At 38.5% G+C, this 20,573-nt stretch overlaps 1 protein-coding gene across 1 annotated transcript; it reads left to right on the top strand.

The window, feature by feature from the left end:
* Nucleotides 1-706: 706 nt before the first annotated feature.
* UBE2V2 (ubiquitin-conjugating enzyme E2 variant 2) lies at nt 707-12,188 on the top strand (the record flags this gene model as incomplete). Its single annotated transcript, XM_009865405.1, has 3 exons — nt 707-881; nt 4,732-4,857; nt 11,318-12,188. Coding segments are annotated over 3 exons (448 nt in total), but the record flags the coding sequence as incomplete, so codon positions are not given.
* Between the last annotated feature and the right edge of the window lie 8,385 nt (nt 12,189-20,573).

Raw genomic sequence — 20,573 nt, 5'->3', positions numbered from 1 at the left:
GTTAGTTGCTCCAAAACAATTTGAGTGCTAAGTAAATTCATGAAGGAGAGAATAAGAAAGTCGAGTGTCTTTACAAATAGTGATAAAACAAGAAGGGGAGTGTGTGGGGTTTTCTTCTTGTTAGTGATGGAACAAAGAGGAGAGTGTCCTTCATGAACGAGGGAGTCACAGAATGCAGTCTGAGACACCTTGGCCATTAGGGCTATTAATTAAGTCAAGAGCAAGGATGCTCTAAGCTTTTGAACTTTGAGAAAGAGTGCACAGGCTTGATAGACCTATGAATATTAACTTCTCTGCCCTGGGCGAGACATAGTTGGAGTTAATGAAACATGCGATGTATGTTGTTAAGGGGGGTACATGTTAAGGGGAAACATGATGTAGGCGGATCGGGAAGTCTGTACCTCCTGAGTACCTTAGCCAATGGGGAAAGGGAGAGGGTTTCATGCGACCGGGGAAATTAGGATTAAAGGGGGCTGTGTCCTCCGGCAATTTGAGAAACCTTACTGGGACTTGGCAACCCTGGTGAACTCTCCCTTTGTTCAAATAAAGTTAAGACTCCTCTGTCTTCTTTGTGAACACTGGCCTCTGGCAACACGGTTTTCCGTACACAGGAAATACTTTTTTGGCTTTGCAAGTATATTCATCAGTTGCTAATGTTAACATATAAAAGCACTGAAATTGTTTACCTTTTCCTTAATGTGAACAGTATTAATTACATCCTTCCCTTTTCTGTAGTTAAAGTACCTCGTAATTTTCGCTTGTTGGAAGAACTTGAAGAAGGGCAGAAAGGAGTAGGTGATGGTACAGTTAGCTGGGGCCTTGAAGATGATGAGGATATGACACTCACCAGATGGACAGGAATGATTATTGGGCCACCAAGGGTAAGTCTGATGAATTAAAATGTTTTTCTTAAGTTTGTAGGTAATACAAGATGCACAATAATGTTACTTTGCTACAGTATAAAGGAATTAGTTAAAATTCAATGTATGAAGTTTTAGAAACACTGCATATTCATGTGAGTATTCATCACTTCCTGGCATTTTGGTGTTTTCAGTCTGGCCTCCCCTTGTACATATTTCTGCAGCTGTCTGTATAAGCCAGTTGTGATTTGAGACTTAGTATACTGAGTTAGAAATATATTCAGTGTGTATTTCCACCATTACTGCACTTAAATGTACAGGCATAGTACAGTTCACAGGATAACTTTCTTTCCACAGTTTATCATATATGTCTTGTAATTTCAATTCTGTAATAAACTGGCAATGTATTTTTCAGTTTTCACAAATTTTATCAAATAGTCTTTCAGTATAGCAGTTCATGCATTGCCATTGAATCTTGCCTAAAGACCAAGCAGTTTTTAATTACCTCCAATAAAAGCTAAAATATATATGCAGAGTACAAACCCTTCCCATCTTTTAAGTTCTGTAGAATGTTATTTGGACTGATAAAACCTGCAGGAGAAGTAATCATCTTTCATGCTTGAGGATCAGCCTCATCAGATGTGAACGGACACATCTTTACTTGACTTTTCGTGCATGCTTTCTCATGAGTTAAAGTATGATACAGAAGTTTGCTGTGTAAATGAGGATTTTAAGTGAGTATAATTCATGTAGCTCTAAGTTAGCTTTTATCTTTCATTGCTAATATGGGATTACTGTCTTGTATGTCCTTCAGGGCTTAGTGGAGAACTATCTTAAGAAATTAACTGAGATCAGAACTTGGCCTCAGTGAAGATCATAGACTCCTAGAATGCCTTGGACTGGAAGAGACTTTTAAGGTCATCTAGTCCAACTGCCCTGCAGTGAGCAGGGACATCTTTAACTAGATCAGACTGCTCAGAGGCCCACCCAGCCTGGCCTTGAATGTCTCCAGGGATGGTGCCTCCACTGCCTCTCTGGCCAACCTGTTCCAGTGTCTCACTACCCTCATAGTAAAGAACTTCTTAACATTTAACCTAAATCTACTCTGCTCTAGTTTAAAACCATTTTCTGTCGTGCTGTCGCTACACACCCTTGTAAACAGTTCCTCCCCAGCTTTTGTGCAGGCCGCCTTCGGGTACTGGAAGGCCGCTATAAGGTCTCCCTGGAGCCTTCTCTTCTTCAGGCTGAACAACCCCAACTCTCTCAGCCTGTCCTCATAGGAGAGATTCTCCAGCCCTCTGATCATTTTTGTGGCCCTCCTCTGGACACACTCCAACAGGTCCATGTCCCTCTTGTGTGAGGACTCCAGAGCTGGACACAGCACTCCAGGTCAGGTCTCACCAGAGCAGAGCAGAGGGGCAGAATCATCTCTCCATCTGCTGGCCACGCTTCTTGTGATGCAGCCCAGGATGTGACTCGTCTTCTGGGCTGCGAGTGTGCATTGTTGGCTCATGTCCAGTGTCTTCCAAGAGTAAGAGAGTTCAGTAGTTAGGTTCAGTGTAATTCAAGCTGCTTTTGGAAGTCAGAGTTGCAACTTGCAGCAGACTGTTTTGAACATCTCAATAATTATGCTGAGCCCCTCAGATTTGCATGCATTTGAGAGAGAACCAATTTAAAATGCAGGTGTAGTGACAATATGCTTTGGATACTAGCTTCTGTGGAATCACTGCATTTGCATACATTTTGAATAAAGTTCGTAGTCTTAGAAATTTTGAAAAGAACTTGTGAATGTGAGCTGCCTAAAGTGATATCTCCCCAACTCTCCAAACAACCTCTAGAACTGCCTGTGACTGCTTTCTGGGCCAACCCAAGGTAGACTCCTGACACATCTTTGAAGGAAGTGATTAATATGTAGGAGCCCATACGTTTTAAAAGAATAAATAAATAAAAACCCAACCTGGGATGCACTCTTAGTTCTGGTCATTTTATTGCTGACATTTTAATTTCTTTATGAAAGAGTGCCCGCAGGTAATATATTGGGCCATCAGTCTTTCTGACAGAATGACTTGAAATATGCAGTGGTTGCAGAAAGGAAAAGCCACCAACTCCCAAGCCAGTGGTGGCACCTGGAGCACAATGGCATGTCCAGTTTCAGAGTTTGTAGAAGTTGGATGTTTTTGAAGTTAGCTTGAGTTATGCAGTTAGGCAGAACACATTGAAACTTGCTAATACTGTCCACAGCATGAAGTTCTTCACGTATGGGTCTTCTCTAGAGCTGTGCAAAACTCACTCATCAGGATTTTTTTCTTGCTTCATTTGAAAGGTGAACCAACATGGAGGGAGGAAGAGAAAATTTATTTTGGGTTAAAGAAAACATTTTTTCTTACCCCCTAAAAAGAGGTTTAAAACTTTTTAGGGAGCTAGTCAGGGATGCTTGGCTTGCAGTAAAACAGTGACTTGAAAAACCGAGCAAAATCAAGAAACAACCTGGATAGGAATAAGGGAATGACAGTGAGTGTTGTTTTTTGGATTTTTTCAGAGCTGTGAGCAGCAAATATGCATTTTGGCCTACTTCCACTGTAACTGACAGCATCTCTCTCTGGGCAAGTAAATTGTTTTACCTGAGTGAATAATGAGAATTTTTATTGCTGTGGTTTCTTGCTGTGGTAGCAGCTATGTTAACTATAGCAGGACAAGATTACTTTTATTGGGCCTTTAGCCTTTGCTGTCAAAGAATAATAGAAAACCTTTTTTCTAACAATGGATGTCATGCTTCACCTTGTTTCTTTCTGACCCGCTTGTTGCTCAGTTTCTGTGGGTCCTCAAAATTACAGGACACCGTTAGGGTGCTTCAATAGTCTAGTTTCCTATCTGCCTTTTGATTGACCACAGAGTGGACTCTTCATTTGGTAACTTGACTGTGGTGGTTGATAATTCTACTTGGACAGAAGAGCAGCTGGCTGATGCAGCACAGCTTAAGGATGATACTTCTGGAAAGTTCAGAGGGGTGTTACTGCTTTTGGTCTGTGTTAGCTGTATCTTTTGTGCCAGTGGCAAGACGTATGTAGAAACTGGGGTTATCTTCCTTTTGGAGCACAAGGGTGTATGCATCAGTGACCTCTAAAGCTGCTGAGGCTTTTTATTGTGTGTGGCCTACTTGACAAGATTGAAAATAAAAAAAAAAAAAGCTGTATTGATTTCTAATTGGACTTTCTCAAAATGTATTGGCACTTAGAATGATCTGTTTCATGGTCCCTTTGGAGTCACGTCTTCTGCAAACTTGCTGTCACTTTACTGTCCAAAGTTCGTAAATTCTCTAATAAACCAAGTGATATTCAGCTCTGGAAGTCTTAGACATTTTCTGGAGTGTTAATTACTTTCAAAATATGTTTTTTGTGAATACAATTTTTGTTTTTGGTTGTGTCTGAACTGTTTGGTTATTGGCGTTTTTGTCTTTCTCTATTTCTGTTTTTTCTTAGCGTTAGATTTTTTTTTACAGGAGAAAGCAGTAATTTTCCTAAAGATTATCAATTTTCTTTCAGGCCTCTGCCAAAGTTGTTCTGAGAGTGCAGGAAGGTAGGGAGGATAAGATGATATGTGAATTAAAAGAAAAAAAATATGTATTCTGTTAAAACTCTTGTATGATGTAGTCAGTAATTACTGCAATATATACGTATTCATCAATTAATCAGTGTAACCTGAACAGTGGAATATCAGTCAGTAATCCAGGTCCATCAGTTGGTGCATAATATGGACAGATTTATAATTATTTCATATTTCTTAATTTTTTTTCCTCTTGCCTTTTTTTTAAAAAAAATCACTAATATTCAGCTTTCAGTAAGATGCATTAGTCTGTCTTTTTGCTTTCTAGACAAACTATGAAAACAGAATATACAGTCTGAAAGTAGAGTGTGGACCTAAATATCCAGAAGCACCTCCTACAGTTAGATTTGTAACTAAAATTAATATGAATGGAATAAATAATTCCAATGGAATGGTAAGTTGAAATGGTAAGATCAACCGTGTTGTTAATTTATGCTATAAATTATTTATGTGAAAAAAACAGGTGAAGAATATGCATGTTGGACAGAGCTTTCATATTTAAATTTTACAATACAAGTGTGTGGTTTAAATCAAATTTTGGTTGCATACTACTTCAGTGTTTTTGTATTTACAATATGTTAGTAGTTCTTACTGGCTTATCAATGAGATGAGCATAATTTATACTATTGAAACAGTTGTTCCATTTAAACGAAGCTGAAGATTTTAGTTTTAAACAGAAAAAATAAGTGCTTAAGCTGCAGATATTTCTCATGTAGTACTCTTAGAAAAGGAGATTAGATTCATATTGTAATAGAAGTACTGCAAACTTTATCTGATGGAGGTTTTTCTTGATGAGTCTCACTCTGGATGTAGTAACTTACCTGTAAAGAACAGATGTGTTTAAACTCTTATTTTCCTTTTCCTGGGTTTATTCAAATCCAAGGTAATTCTGAGCTTCGATCTTAAAGATCTTTTGATATGGACAGTGATGAGTTTCTTTTAAAGATCAATTTGCAGTAAGTTTCACTGATCCCCCCAGTTGGGGTGGGATGAATTCAGGTATATGAGCAATGACAGCAGCTCAGGCAAGGTTCTTACCCCATTTTTCACTGGGTACTAAAATCCTTAAGTCTGAGGAATCCCACTGAGGTGTGAGCTGTCTTGCATTAACAGTGATATATGCACATACCAGCAGGAAATAAAAGAATATATCAATTTTCTGTGTGTATGTTTGTCAGTAGTGAATGCATAGTGATTGGATTAAGGTAATGTTTAAAGCTGAGTCAGAGAGCATCTTTGGAATTTAAGTACTCTGCAAGATTTAGAAGAAATACTTGGCGTTTGTGTGGTTAACAGGGCTAGAATGCGAAGCTTGATTATCTCAGTGACTGTAGTGGAGGGAGAGAACAGAGCTGTTGCAGGTAGGGTAGTGTACTAGCTGATCGTCCACTAATGTTTCAGAAACAGTCCAAAATTAATTTGACAGTACTTCTTAGCCAACAATTTTACTCTCCCCGAAGATCTTACCAAAATTGCTGCCTGCAAATTAGTTGTTCCTCCTCATCACAACTGTGGCTTGTTGCCGTAGTGTATGTGTTTGTTAAGAGGTTGTGACTAGCAAAAGCTGCCAGTCTGGAACACAGCAGATCTTTTGGTGTGTTCATAATACTAATTTCATACCTCTCCCTAGTAACATATATTATTCAGAATCAGTAAAAAAAGTATGCTCTCCTTGCTTTGTCTGCCTATGCCTGAGTATAGGTGTTTGTTTCCTGGAAGCAGAATCTCAGCCCTGCTCTGGGCTTATGTTTGCCAAGCCGGTTGGCTTGAGCTTTTGTTTGGAGAAGTCAGCTTGATGTGAGACAGGGTGGATACTGTGACAAGAAATGTGCCTAGTATTTTAGAACCACTGTTAAAATTCAGTCATTGCTACAGGAAAATTTGATTTTAATAAGTTTATAAGCTTACACAAAACCTTCTTTGAATTTTCCCCCAACAGTTCTATATACTCATGTATCTTATGAAGGATTTACTGTGCAAATGCTTCACTTATTTCTTTATGGCTTTGGATAGGACTAAATAGTATTTTTAAAGAAAATTTAAAACACATTTATTATGTAATTTTTTATGTGCCCATTGACCCTGGTATCTTGCCTACCTTGCTTATTTCACCATTGTGCTCACTTGACTTGTGCTCGCTAAAATCTGTCAGCTAAACTCAGAACATGGGCAGCATCCTGGAGCAGTTCACATTGCTGCTTCCTGTTTTAGTTCCTTTTTGTTTCTTCCAAACTGTTGTCCTGATGATCTTTCATTTAATAGATCATAAGCGATTTGCTTCATTCTTTGAATGAATTACAGGATTTCGTCCCGAGACAGGCTTTGCTGTCCGTGTCTCTGCATGCACCCTGTTTTTAGACACGTGGCCAGCTTTTGATCACATCGCTTACCGATGTCATGAAAGAGTTGGTGTCTTGCAGAAAAGAGACCTGAGATAAACAGTAACTGAAATTCTGTGTCATAACAGTGCTTTCATATTGCTCAAACCATTTGTAACGCTGTTAGAGTACGCTTTAGAGGATATGTGTGGCAGTTAATACCTGAGGAAAAACGTAGGGCATCCAGCGTGAGTTTAGAGGGTGATAATTTCTACTGAGATTGAGCGTGAATGGTGGTGGTGGGAGACAGATATGTGCTAGAGTTCCTGGGTGTCTAATGAAACTTATCTCAGGCTGTTGGCTTACAAGTCTGTTTATGCCTGGCATGAAAAATGCATGTGTGTAATGAATTTATCAGTTTGTTGACAATTTGGCAGTTTGTTGACTTTTTATCTGATGATTCTGAGAGGGATTTTGCTTGTAAGTAGCTTCAGTCAGCAGCGTATCTTCAGGGACCTCAGAGATCGCTGTTCATTAAATTTAGCGCGGGAAAGGAGAGGGCTACTTCAGGAGTATTTTGTCTCGGAAGACTAAACTTAGGTACTTTGAGTCACCCTGTTAAATTGCCTTCCTTAACTACGAGCTAGCTTTTGTGGTTTTCTGGTTCCCAGTTTGCCTGTGGAGCTACTGCATTTGTCTACAGAACTAGGGTGCTAAGTTCAGAAAAGCTAGTCCAAGTATGCAGGGCTGTACGAAATGCCTTTATGTGCTAATGGCATCACTGCTGTAAAACTGCATTTAAATTATTTGTCATGCTATGAGTCTCTTATCCTGGGAGTTCTGTATCCTGTATTGATAAAACTGGTTGCATTCTGACATGCTATTTGTTTTCCCATGGTCTTCTGAAGATGTCTGATTTTTGCATCTGTGCACTCTTCAGCAGTTTGTCTTGCAGGATTTCTAGTCGCTTCTGTTCATTTAGAAAGCATTTCCATTGTTTGCTTTAAGCTCACTTGGGACTCTGTCAGCTGTAAACCTGAAAACTGTTGTCCAGTTATCGCTTTGAGTATGTTTATGGTAGACTAAGCAGTTTGCTGCTTCTTAAAGTTAAGATTTTGGGAACATTATAAACACTGAATGCATTGCAACATTGTGTAAAAATATTTGGTTTAATTTCAATTGTTTAGAAAAAAAATATGTATACACCTGCTGCTTATCTTGCTATTTAAAGATTTGGGGTGGTGCTCTCCCAGAACAAAATAGTCTTTAGACTGCAGTTTTCAGCTTTATTAGCTTTGATGTGAATTTGAAATTTTTCTGTCTGTGTCCCAGCATGAGTACTCCAATATTACCTAATGCTTTTTTGTTATTTAAACATGTTTTGTGTCATTTTTCGAAACATCATTGTTATTAATAAAATGAGTTTATTGTGCACTAACTTGGAAATAAATTCTGCAACACAGAAAACAGAACCTGAGCCAAAATTTTCACGGCTGCAAGATGTCACAAAAAAAGTTGGCAACTTGCAGAAAAGTGACTCGAGATAAACAGCAACGAAAATGTCATGCTGTAGCATCTCTACTCAGAAAACTTTCATAACATTGCAAAAGCAAAGTTTAGGGTCTGTGACTTTGTTGTTACAAATTCCCAGCCAAGAAGGAAAAGCTGGAGGAGGCTTACTTTTAAGTGATCAGCTCTCATTCCAGTACAGCCAGTGTATATAGAATTGCATTGCTTGAACAGCGCTGGTGTCTGACTGCCGTGTGCTGTAACTGGGGCACATCTCCAGATGGGAGAGAGCCTAGAAAGGCAAAGCTGAGGAGAGGGAAGGTGGTATCAAAGCAGAATTGCCAGGCTGGAGATACACAGCCCTTCCAGCCATTTTTTGCTAACCCAGTCTTCGTCTGAACAAATAATTATAATAGTAAACTAAACCTGCCTTATTCTTCTTATCTATGTTGCTTTATTAATGATCTTCTAAACCAGTTTATTATTATATGGGCTTCAACTCCCAAGTGCAACGTCTTTCCTAGTTGGGAATCTTCTGTTGCAGCCATTACTTGGTCCTTGATAGTCATTTATCGTGGCTTCTTTCCCCTCTATTTTTCTCAGGGAGATAATTGTTTGTTTGATTTTTTGGAAGGTCAGTGACATGTAATGTGATCTTCCCTCGGCTACATTAGTAGAAAATATTGCAATTCATACTATCAGGGAAATTTTTTAAACTGCTGGTCTGCCAAAGAATTTATACTAGAGCATTCAGGGAGTGCTCTGACATTTTACTAAGTTGGAGAGGATGTCAGGTTGGCTGCAGTCAAGTATGTTAGTAAGTATGTCAGTTTTTAAATATGCAGCTGTATGCTAAGTGAATGTAAGATCTGAGTCCCCTTTTTTTCCTGTTACCATAATCTTTAACCACCATGAAGTTTTTCTTCTTTCTGTAGGACCCCATGAGGAAAAATAGTGGTCTTGTGCATTTCTCATGTCATTTTCTATATGGAGAACAATTTTGAGCAGTGTGATACTTACTATTCTAACTTTTGGAATGAGTTTGTGTTGTATCTAGTTTGCTGGGTCCAGCGCACTGAATAGAATTTAATCTTGTTGAGAAGGATTGGAGAGAAAGAAATCTGTCAGACAAGAACAAAGATTCAGGCTAAATGATGTCTTAATTAAGCTGCTACTTGGTAGCACAGGTGATCTCTTCTCTGAATTTCCTGTTTACTCACTGGTGGTTTTATCCAGTAGTCTGTTTTAAATGAACCAGTTTTCCCATTGCAAAGATTATTCTGCTCTGATATTGCCTCTTATTAAACCAAATACCCCTTCAAAAAAAGTAGTAGTAGTTCAGGAATTACAGTGATGTTCTGATCAGTGTTACTTTCAAAACCTTTCTGTATTAGGCCATACAGTCATCTGTATTTTAAACTGGTGTCATCTTGATCCATAATGGAGCTTTCCTTTTGATGCTTTTTTTTCTTCCTGATTTATTAATGTTCGCAATAATTGCTAAGTAATCTGACTGCCTTTTATACTGTGATTTAATGTTATGCTGCCTTTGGTAGCTCTGTTGACTTTAAGGGGTTCCCTAATCTGAGCAGAATGTTATTTGTTTGAAGAAATGCTTATGGTGCTGAGCTGTGAATAGGATAATGGGTCCTGCTTAGGAACTTTTTTCCAAGGTGTTTTTAAAAAACTGGATGGGTTCTGTCAGTTCAGGTCAGAAAGTAGCTCCACATACATTTCATGGTTCAACTGAGCTGATAGGCAATAGCACTGTTAAAGGAACTAGTGCCTAGTGAGAGGGAGTGGAAGTTTATTGCTGCTCAAGCCAGCATGTTCTTACACCTTGGCTTCAGTTTCCTCCTACAAAAGGTTTAGTCTCATCTCGTTCCGAAAATAGACAGCCTCACTTTGAACATTCTAGAAATAAAATGTCGCATTAACATTCTTCTTCCTGATACGAGTGTTGTTTTTTCTTTCAGTTTGCCCTAATTAAGACGGGATAAGAAACTTCTTGATGTTTTATGCTGCCTAAATCATAAAGCAGTGATTTTCAGCACTGCCGTAGCCACATGGGCTGCCTGTCCTACTCTGCCAGTGGGAGTTCAGTGGCACACAACAGCCCTCTTCCAGCCCGTGGGCCTGCGCTGCAGTTGCAAAGCTGTAGGACCCTCAGCCTTCTTAAGTTCCTCCTTGCAGGGGCTGACTGGCCAGGACCTGCTGCCAAAACAATTCCCAAGCTGACTTTCAATTGCTGACTTTATTATGGAAACCTCCCTGTTATAATACAATTGTGTAAATTGTCCCACAGGTTTTATAAACGCATAGGAGAAGTCCCATGTCCTTTCCTTTCAGTTCATATTCACATTGGTAAGTGATGTACAGTAATCTTCACAGCTCCATAAGATGACTTGGTGTAAGAAGGATGAAAAGAACTACGAAATGTCCGAACTTTATCAGTTATTTCAATATTTCAAGCCATTTCTTAGTGTATATATAGTGACTTTTGATGTATCAGAAGCATCATGTAGTAGCAATGTGAAGTAAATAACGATACTTGTAGGAAGGGAAAAACAAGAGAAATTTTCCTTTAGAAAGTTATTCTACAGATTCTTGTGTGACAGTTTCTTTAAAGAACTGAGGGAAGCCAAATGTGTGTATCGGCATAGTGAAGGTGATTAATTTTTTTCTTTTTTGGGGGTTATTTGAAGCAAATTAACACATTTTGCAAGTTATGGTTCCAGTTTTGCAGCTGATGGTTTGCTGATCTCCTCCCCCAAACCCTTTCCTTCTCACTGATATTAGTATCAGCACAGATGGAAGGGTCCACCTGCATGGATTTTATTGCAGAATCTATTTGTAAGTATATGATTGTTTTCCTTAAAATACTTCATGAGCACAGGGTCTTTATGCAACAGTGAAAGTGTAAGGGAATATGTAGACCCTTGCTTAGAACAATTAGGTCAATAGCAGTTATTTATAGAGAGATTTTGTATTTCATCATAACTTACAATTCTTCTCTTCTTTTTCCAGGTGGATGCACGGAGCATACCAGTGTTAGCAAAATGGCAAAATTCTTATAGCATTAAAGTTGTACTTCAAGAGCTAAGACGTCTAATGATGTCCAAAGAAAATATGAAGCTTCCACAACCTCCAGAGGGACAAACTTACAACAATTAATTTTAGCTGATTCTCAAACTTCTGTCTTAAAACAACAACCTTCTACTCATGTTAATGTCTTGATTAAAATCTCACAATACAAACACCCACACATTAAAAGAATTTCAGCTGGTATACATGACCTGGACATTTGTAAGAATATATATAATATATGTATGCCCAATATGTTTTCAGGCACTATGGGAGAAAAAGGCAGCACAATTATTTTTTTTCTCTTACTGAGGCACTGTCATTTAAGCATAAGCCTGAAATAGCCTAAAATTGGAGTTCAGGTTTTACAAGATGAAAGCATGACAGAAAGTGTCAGGTTGCTGTGGAATAATATATGTTTCTGAAAATAATCTCTTGAGAAGGCAAAATATAAATGGCATGCTTTATCCATCTTGCTTAGTAAAAGAGCTGCAGTTAAATTTGTTTTAAAGTAGCAGGTACAGTGAATACCGTTGCTCATCTTGTTTAATTTTGCAAGGGTGTGGGTGCTGACTACTAGTAGTGTCACAAAGTATGTTCAGGATTGTTTTGATACCTGTATTTATAAAATGGGGGGATTAATTTCTGTTAAGCAGCTCCTGTGTGTTACATGTATCGGACATGGCAAATATTTGTTTACAGTCTTTGTTCTAATAAACCATGCATTTAAGTTTTAGTGAAACAAAGGAAATGTATGGATATGTGATTGAGATTAAAGTTAGTCTTAAAATGTAAATAAAATGTGGAAAGTGTCTGAGGCTGTGCCATTTCTATAGTAGTGGTGTAATATATGTACAGTAACTTGCAGAAGTAATAGAAAGCCAAACATAAATATTGCTGCTGGTTTTACATGCACCTTTTATTCTTACCACTTTTGTATGCTTAGTTTACTTGAGAGGTCAAGCTATTCCATTTGTTGCAAGGGAGTAAGTTCTGTCATCTGTAGTACCACCTCTTTAGACAAGCTTGCACTGTGTGTATGTGTATATATATATGTTTAAACAAACCCAACAAACAACCCTCAAAACCAACTCCAAAATAAAAGAAAAAAGCCCTTGCCTACTCACCTCCCCACCAGATTCTTTTGAGAAATGACCATAACTTCCACTTTGCTTACTTGACCTCTGAGCAATTTGCAGGCCACATTGCTGAAGTCTGTCCTACTTCTCAGTCTTCCGTCTTGCTTTGGCAGTTGCTGCCTTCATTCTTGCTTCCTTGCATCTTCTCTTTTATGTTTCTTGCTTTTTTTATTTCTCGTCTGTTCAACTTCTGCCTTTTCTGAAACCCACGAAAAAGAAACTTCAGGAAGCTTTAATAAAAATGGCACCTGTGGTGCAGATCATCATATTTCTGTCTGCATTCCATGTATCATGTGCCACGACACCACTGGCTTTATAGCTCGGATGTTTTCTGCCTGGGCTGCAGTCGTTGGTCTGTGCTTTCAGTGTATTCTGTCTGGTGGGAACACTGGTTTTAGTTCTGTTATTGGTTTCTCATAAGAAAGTAGTTAATGTTATCCTTTTGGAAATTATACCTTCTTTCCCCCCTGCCCCTCTTGGAGAATGCAAGCCTTTGTTCATTTTGGTGAGAAAATGTAATACTGGGAGTGAGTAGCTATTTGCATTCAAAATTTTATGCAGTGGTTCTTTTGAAAAAGCGAATACGATCAAAAGCCATCCACAGCCAGGTAAATTTCCTTTGATATGCCTTTGCCTGTTTCTGATATAAAGAATGGATGTTTAAAAGCAATAAACTAGGTGCGTTGTTTTTTTTTTTAATGGAAAGGTTTAATTAGCATTTATCAGTTTATGCTTTTTAGACAAATTAGACACTTCCAGAATTGGTAGATTTGTAGCTGCTGGCTACCTCATGTCTGTATAACTTGTCATATGTGACATATCGTATATAACATATCATTTGTGATGGTTTGGCTGAAGTGCATTGCAACTTTTTACTTCATTTAATTTGAATTATTTTGATGCTGTTAAATCTTTTTTCTTGCTAACACTGCTAATCTATATTTAATCAATTAAAATAATGGGACTGTACAGTTTGAGATGTGAATTTCTAGGAAAAACCTTTAAGAGAGTGAGAAATACATAATTAAGAGACTGACTTTTTCACAGAGCATGAAAAAGGGCTGGTTGCTTGGTTGTGCAAGTTGATCCCACCACAGTTATTCCTTCTTGTCTGTATTCTACCCATTTGTATCTGTGAAAATCTGCATATCCAGCTGTCAGGAGATACATTTTGAAGAAGGGAGAAAAAAAAGGGAAGTGAGTTGACCTGATCTCTGACACCAGGGTATGTAATATAAAGGATGACTGTAAAAATATTCCTGCAGTGATTTTAAGTATGTTCCTTTTTTGATTTTTTTCACTAAGTGTAATTAATTATGAAATTTTAAAATGTCTTTGACTACTGCATAAAGTTGAGAGCCTCCTCAAAATTCTTGTATTACCTGAAGAAGATTCTGAAGCACTGCTGCCTACTCTCCTCCTTAAAAGATTAAGTTGTTTTACAGGTATCCATGTCTGATCAGTGTTTACTTAGTAATTTATCTTCTCATATACTTATGGTTTCTCTTAAGTAACCTTCTTAGATGCCAGAATTTTTATTTTCTTCTTGTAAGTATTTAATTTGTGTGACATTCTTTTGGCAAGATTTAACTTTACTGTTGTTAGCAAATGTGTATTTTTTTTTTTCTTCTCAAAATGGTATTTGTACATCTTTCAAAGTAGAACACCATTTGAAGCCAATCGTGCAAGGGCCAAAGTGCAGAAGTTTTAAATACAATGTTTTGTCAAATTGCATTTGAAAAATCATGTTATGTTGGTCATCAACTGGGTTTTAAACTAAGCTAGCTTTGTGCTCTGAAACATTGCCAGAATTCTTGTGTTTTGGTTGTTGGAGGGAGGAAGAAGTTTATTGTGAAGCGAAGAAGAAGCCCCAGAGATGGTATGTGATTCATGCTTCATAAACCTTCAGATATAACGAGCAAGTGTATGAAAATAACCACATTACAAATAGTGTGCCTTACTCATTGATGATAAAGTATGTAAAATGTTGCAAGGTGTGCACCTGCCAACTGCCTTGATTGCGCTCATCTTCCTGAAAGCAAGTTGAAAATACTTGACACCCAGCAAGACAAAGTCGGGAATGAATCCTTCAACTATTATGAAATAAATGCATTATGCACGTTTCTTCTAAATGTTTGTTATTATGTAGGGGATACCTGAAGGTGTTTAGCTCATCCTATGACAGTTAATCAGCTCTAATAATGATATTAATAATAAAACATCTATGTAATTTAGACAAGTATTTGTGTTTTACTTGGTTACTTATGTAGTGAGTTTGTGGAAATGTATTTCCCATTTAATAGCTTTGGGGACAATAATTCAGGACCTAAAAATATTTATTACTTTTCTCTTACACTGTATTTTGATACAGAAGGCTTGTTTAGCAGGCCACTTGGTACTCGTCCTGTGACAGAGGCAAGATGTCCAACTACTGCTTTTTATCCTGACCTCTAGTTTTTGAAAAGAGAAGATGGAGGAATTAACTGCTATTAAGCAAGTCTGTATATGTGTTACTGTACCAAAAAAAAAGACGGCTAGAAACTACTGTTGGGTTTTGGGTTTTTATGTTTCCTAGGGTCTTTTATGCAAGTAAAATTCCAGGTGGAATTGAGGGAGTGGGACAAAATATGTTTCTCATAATTTTTTCAAATAATGTTTTCAGAACTCTTTTGTGAAGCCTGGGAGGATTTCTTTGGTGGACAGCTATTGGAGGAACATAGTAAATGCCTACAAGCTTTAAAACTTGTTAGTGAATTTGTGTTAATTCTGCATAATTAAACAATTGTGGAAGACAGATTTCTTCTTTTACCTGTTCTGGTGATTTGAGTTACTCACTGAAACAGTGTATTATACTTTTTCTGTTGCAGACCCAGCTGATCGTGGGCTAAAGTTATATGAAGGATGTATTGCCTGTAATTCTGGAAGTATGGAAATAACTTAAGTATGCTGCTTTAATAAAAATACAAAAGAACACGTTTCAGTAGCTCATCTCAACTTTTGTAGGAATGAGTACTCCATTCAATGGTTAAAATATTAGCTTTGTACATTACCTTCGTGTTAACGTGGTTTGTAATTTTCTTTTTTAGCTGAATAGATTTATACCTTCATCTCAATTGTTAAGCAGTTGTAAATGAATGTGCAGTGAATTCCATTCTGTAAAATGTGTAATACACCAACTCTGAAGTAGCATTCCAATATTCAGATTCATGAAGTTTTTCAGTCCTTACTGTTATAAAATAGCAATAGATAAAAAAAACCCCTTTTATTGCTTATACTAGTACCAAACTATATAAATGGATAACTTAATGGTGTTGAGATAGTGCACAAATAACCAGTGCCTGGGATCTCTTGATATAATGCGTGTTTTCTGTAATAACATATGACTTTTCACCACTTCTGAACAGAAGCATCGCAACTTTCCACTTCTAATATATGCAGATGCATGAAATGTAAACATGGTTTTACACATAGTTTGTATAAACTATGCAGTTTGGTTTTTTTTAAAAATGTAACCAGGGAAGGTTTTCATCAGCTGCTTTATGCTTGTTCCCACTCTGTTCCCTGGTGATTATTACAGATGTGCAGGTATGCTGATTCAACACATTGGCTGGTTATTTTATTATCATGCAGGAATGAGAGAGAGAGGCGAGAAGGGTTTGATTTTCCTCTGCCAATTCTACTGATCAAAAATTATCAAGAACACAAGAAACCTCCTAGAGGTAAATAAATCTGTTAGTGACTTGACTTGAGAATAGACCATGAAAAATTGGATACTTTTTTCCAATAGTCACAGCAATAAAAGCTGTTATAATTGGAGAGCAGCTCCAACAGTAGAGCTGTGAAGTTACCATGAAGATGTAGGAGAGAGTGTTTCTTGGAGATTGTTCCAGTGTCATGAAAATTTGATTAATATGGGAGAGGAGGTTGAGCCTTGCAGAATGACTTTGGGACATGAACTAGCCCTTAGAGCCTGTCGGGTTGAATTTAAGGAGTTCTAACTCAGTTCTATTAATCACTTTCACTTTTTTGAGAGAGACTATTCCTGCATTTAAAATTGCTAAACACTGGTAAAGTTAAGCAGGTTGAGGTGACTTTCGTTTAGGTTTTGATACACAAAACTTGCCACGGTGAGGAGCTGTGTTATTTCCCGAGTTAATTTAAGTGATTATGGTAATCAGTTTTAAGTTTAAATGTATGTATGTGTTAATAGTATTAATGAGAAAAGTCTATGCAAAAAGCTCTTTGCTTTTGTCAGTGTATCAGACAAATTGGCAGCAACCCTAACCTCTCCCTTTTCTGGCTGGCAGTTTCTTCCGCTGTGCATTGTTTGCTGGTCTGCAGTTTCAGGAGAGCGTGTTATTTCTCATCTCTGGGTTGTGTGTTGCACTTTGAACTATGGGACTGTCCGCTTCCAAGAAATCTCAAAAATAACCCCATGCTGCAATGTGACAGTGTCAGGATTCATGGAAATGGTCATAATCATCTTGGTCTGTGTTTTCTGAAACCGTTTCCTGTAGTTTGTACGTTTGTTCTCTGTGTGAAGATTCTCAGATTAAATTTGCGATCTCATGTGGTACTACTAACCTGTAACTACATTAAATTTGTTACAGCCTTATAAAAAAATTTCAAACATCTATGTCCTTAAAAGTTAGTATCAAAGGTATAAATCACTGTATTTATAGCAAAGTTCTCATGATGAGTTAGTGCTATACGGCTTAAATGCTGTAACTCTGAAGTACTGAAAGAATGTGAAATTAAATTTTATAGCCACGATGTTTCTAGTTAGCAGTGTTTTTACATTGCTATTCAATCATTGTGATAATTATTTGCTTCCTTGAGCTGTCATTCAAATTGCACATTAAACATTATTTAAAATCTTTGAGTGCCACCTCAAATAATAGTATAATGGTTTTAATCTTTAGAGTGGGATGCTGTGAATAGAGTACTGCTTCGGAAGCTCTTCATTCTACCACTCTGCTTTCAGTTGTTAAGAAAAAAAAAAGTATATTCTGAACTGCTTATGTTCCTTAGAGTAGTAATTTATTGTTCTGGCATTTCAAATACTCTTCTGTTTTACCTTCAGATTTTTTTGAATTGTATTGTTCATTCAGTCTGACAACATCAACTCTCAATCTCGGATGCTTCCCTGTAGTTTTGTGATGCTATGATTCTGTAGTATCTGTATGGCATTTAGTATTAGAACAGAAGCCAACAAAAACGTTGTACTGCTTTACTTGACAGATGCACAGATCTCATAAGCTGCACTAACAAGCCTGTAGCTAAAGACAAGGAGGCTGTGGAGAGCGAAAGAATTAATATAATTTAAGTATATACAACGCTTGACATCATTCAAAAAATACACTGTTCTCTTTCTACATAAAACTGTGGTGCCAGCTAATTATTTGCTTGGGTTTTTACATGCCTTCTACTACACAGCTGAAATTACATTATATAGCCATCTAGATGTACGGGTGACCGGTAATTTGTGCCTAGTTAGGAGTGGTTTAGTAAATCATAGTAAGAATTAGAGTTCTGCTGTAGATGCTTTTATGTGTAATAGCTGGAATCTGATTAGGTCTGTACTATTTAAAGGCAAGTGGCAAAACGTTTTGGTATTAAAGTCATGCTGTATTGCTCATGCTGTTTAGTTCTTACATTTTGTGACTTGTAATGTAGCAATACTTATTTTGTATTCCCACAGTGTTAGTTGGGAGTATTCCATCCTGATCTTCTAAAGGATGAAGAACATGCACATGCATGCACATAGTCTCAAACTTGCAAAACATTTAGGCAAACATTTAGGTTATTTGGGAGAGGAGTTGGATGGCATAGCTCAAAAACTTTGTGTTAGAATGACCAGCCAGTGCTGACCGTGTGGCAACTGTATTTCTTCTGTTCACCACTCTTCACCTGCAATCCAGATCATCAAGTAGCAGTGGTCTGATGCTTTGCTGATCTTTCTAATTTCAAGGGAGCCACTCTGCAGGTCCTAGCGAGGCAGCCTAGCTCAGCCTGCTTAGGCTTACTGTGGAGGAGAGAGCTGTGTTGTTGTCCACCCACCCTTCTTACTCTGCCCTAGTGCAGGGAGTCCCGTGATCTGTATAGAAGCTGCTTGGCAGAGGAACAAGGAGCTATGTGGCTCCCAAACAGGGTCTTGACAGCTTGAAAGCATGCTTTTTCCCCACATTGATATTTCATAACTCTCCCCCAACTAAGTAAAATTCGATTTATAACCCGAATCCTTGAAGTATTTACTGAGGGAAGTGTGTAGCTACTAGCTTTCAGTGGTGGTGAATGCAGAATACAAACTCTTTCTCCTCCTTGTCTCCAAAGCAGCAGTTCCCAATTAGGTTGTCATCAGCTTGAGGTAAGAAGACTTGTAAGTAAGGTAGCAAGCCTTGCGGAAGCATGTATCAAAGTCAGAAGTGAGTGGAAAACCTAGAAACTTGTCGCGGCCTATATTCTCTGCCCTCCTCAGGGAGAGAATTGTATCTTCCCAGATTGAGAAGGTATTCTTTTGTCATTGCCTGTGCTTGCCTTTATCCATTGCAAAATCTGACCTATGGAAGCTCTTGGATAAGCAGAGAGATCCTTGTATGATTTTTGAAGGTGGAAACCTATTGCAGAAAGCAGGAAAGTCCTTATGCACACTTTACAGGACTGATAATATACCCTCTAAAATACTTGGCAAAAGAAAGCTGAAAACTGATGTTTGACACTGGGAGGTGTGTGTGTGTGTGTGATATCTGTGTGTGAACATAATGACAGCCAACATGCATAGATTTCGGGTCAAATTCTGGTAGGGCAATTAAGCAGTATATATTTCTAGCAGAGGAATTTATCCTGAGGTGTATTAGAAAGGCGGTAGCTAGGGAGTTGAGAGAGGTCCTCATCCCCCTCTACTCTACCCTGGTGAGGCCACATCTGGAATATTGTGTCCAGTTCTGGGCCCCTCAGCTCAGGAGAGACAGGGAACTGCTTGAGAGAGTCCAGCGCAGAGCCACAGAGATGATGAAGGGAGTGGAACATCTCCCTTATGAGAAAAGGCTGAAGGAGCTGGGTCTCTTTAGCTTGGAGAAGAGAAGGACGAAGGGTGATAATGTTTATTCATATGTCAAGGGTGAGCGTCAGGAGGACGGAGCCAGGCTCTTCTCAGCGACGTCCAATGACAGGACAAGGGGCAGTTGGTACAACCTGGAACATAGGAGATTCCACAAAAATATTAGAAAAATCTTTTTCACTGTGAGGGTGACAGAGCACTGGCACAGGCTGCCCAGGGAGGTTGTGGAGTCTCCTTCTCTGGAGACATTCAAAACCCACCTAGACACGTTCCTGTGCGACCTACTATAGGTGATCCTACTCTGGCAGGGGAGGCTGGACTAGATGATCTTTTGAGGTCCCTTCCAACTCCTAGCATTCTGTGAATTTCTGGTATAGAGTGCTTTTACAACCCCAGTCTGCATTTGCCTTCTTCATCTAAATATTCTGACAGTAATTGATCTTCTGCCAGGGAAGCTGATGGAGCAGATCATTCTGAGTTCCATTATGCAGCATATGCAGACAAACGGATGAGCAGGGCTAGTCAGCATGGGTTTATGAAGGGCAGGTCTTATTTAACAAACCTGATCTCCTCCTATGACTGGGTCACCTGCTTGCTGGTTGAAGGAAAGGCTGTGGATGTTTTCCACCTTGACATTACTAAGGCATTCAACGCTGTTGCCCACAGGATTCTCCTAGGGAAATTGACTGCTCTTGGCTTGGATGGGCATGTGCTTTGCTGGGTGAAAAACTGGTTGGATGGCGGAGTCCAGAGAGTCAATGGAGTTAAATCCTGTTGGCAGTCAGTCACAAGTGGTGCCCCTCAAGGCTCAGTATTGGGGCCACTCCTATTTAGCATTTTCATCAATGAGGGCATAGAGTGCATCCTTACTAAGTTTGCATCTGGCACCAAGTTGGGGGGAGGTGTCACAGAATCATAGAATCATAAAAGTTGGAAAGGACCTTAAGATCATCAAGTCCAACCTACAGCCCTACACCACCCTAACACTAAACCATCTCCT

Source organism: Apaloderma vittatum, unplaced genomic scaffold (genome assembly GCF_000703405.1).
Source record: "Apaloderma vittatum isolate BGI_N311 unplaced genomic scaffold, ASM70340v1 scaffold16122, whole genome shotgun sequence".
Classification (NCBI taxonomy): Eukaryota; Metazoa; Chordata; class Aves; order Trogoniformes; family Trogonidae; genus Apaloderma; species Apaloderma vittatum.
Note: the sequence above shows the minus strand (reverse complement) of the source record. Positions and strands in the feature narration are given on the sequence as shown.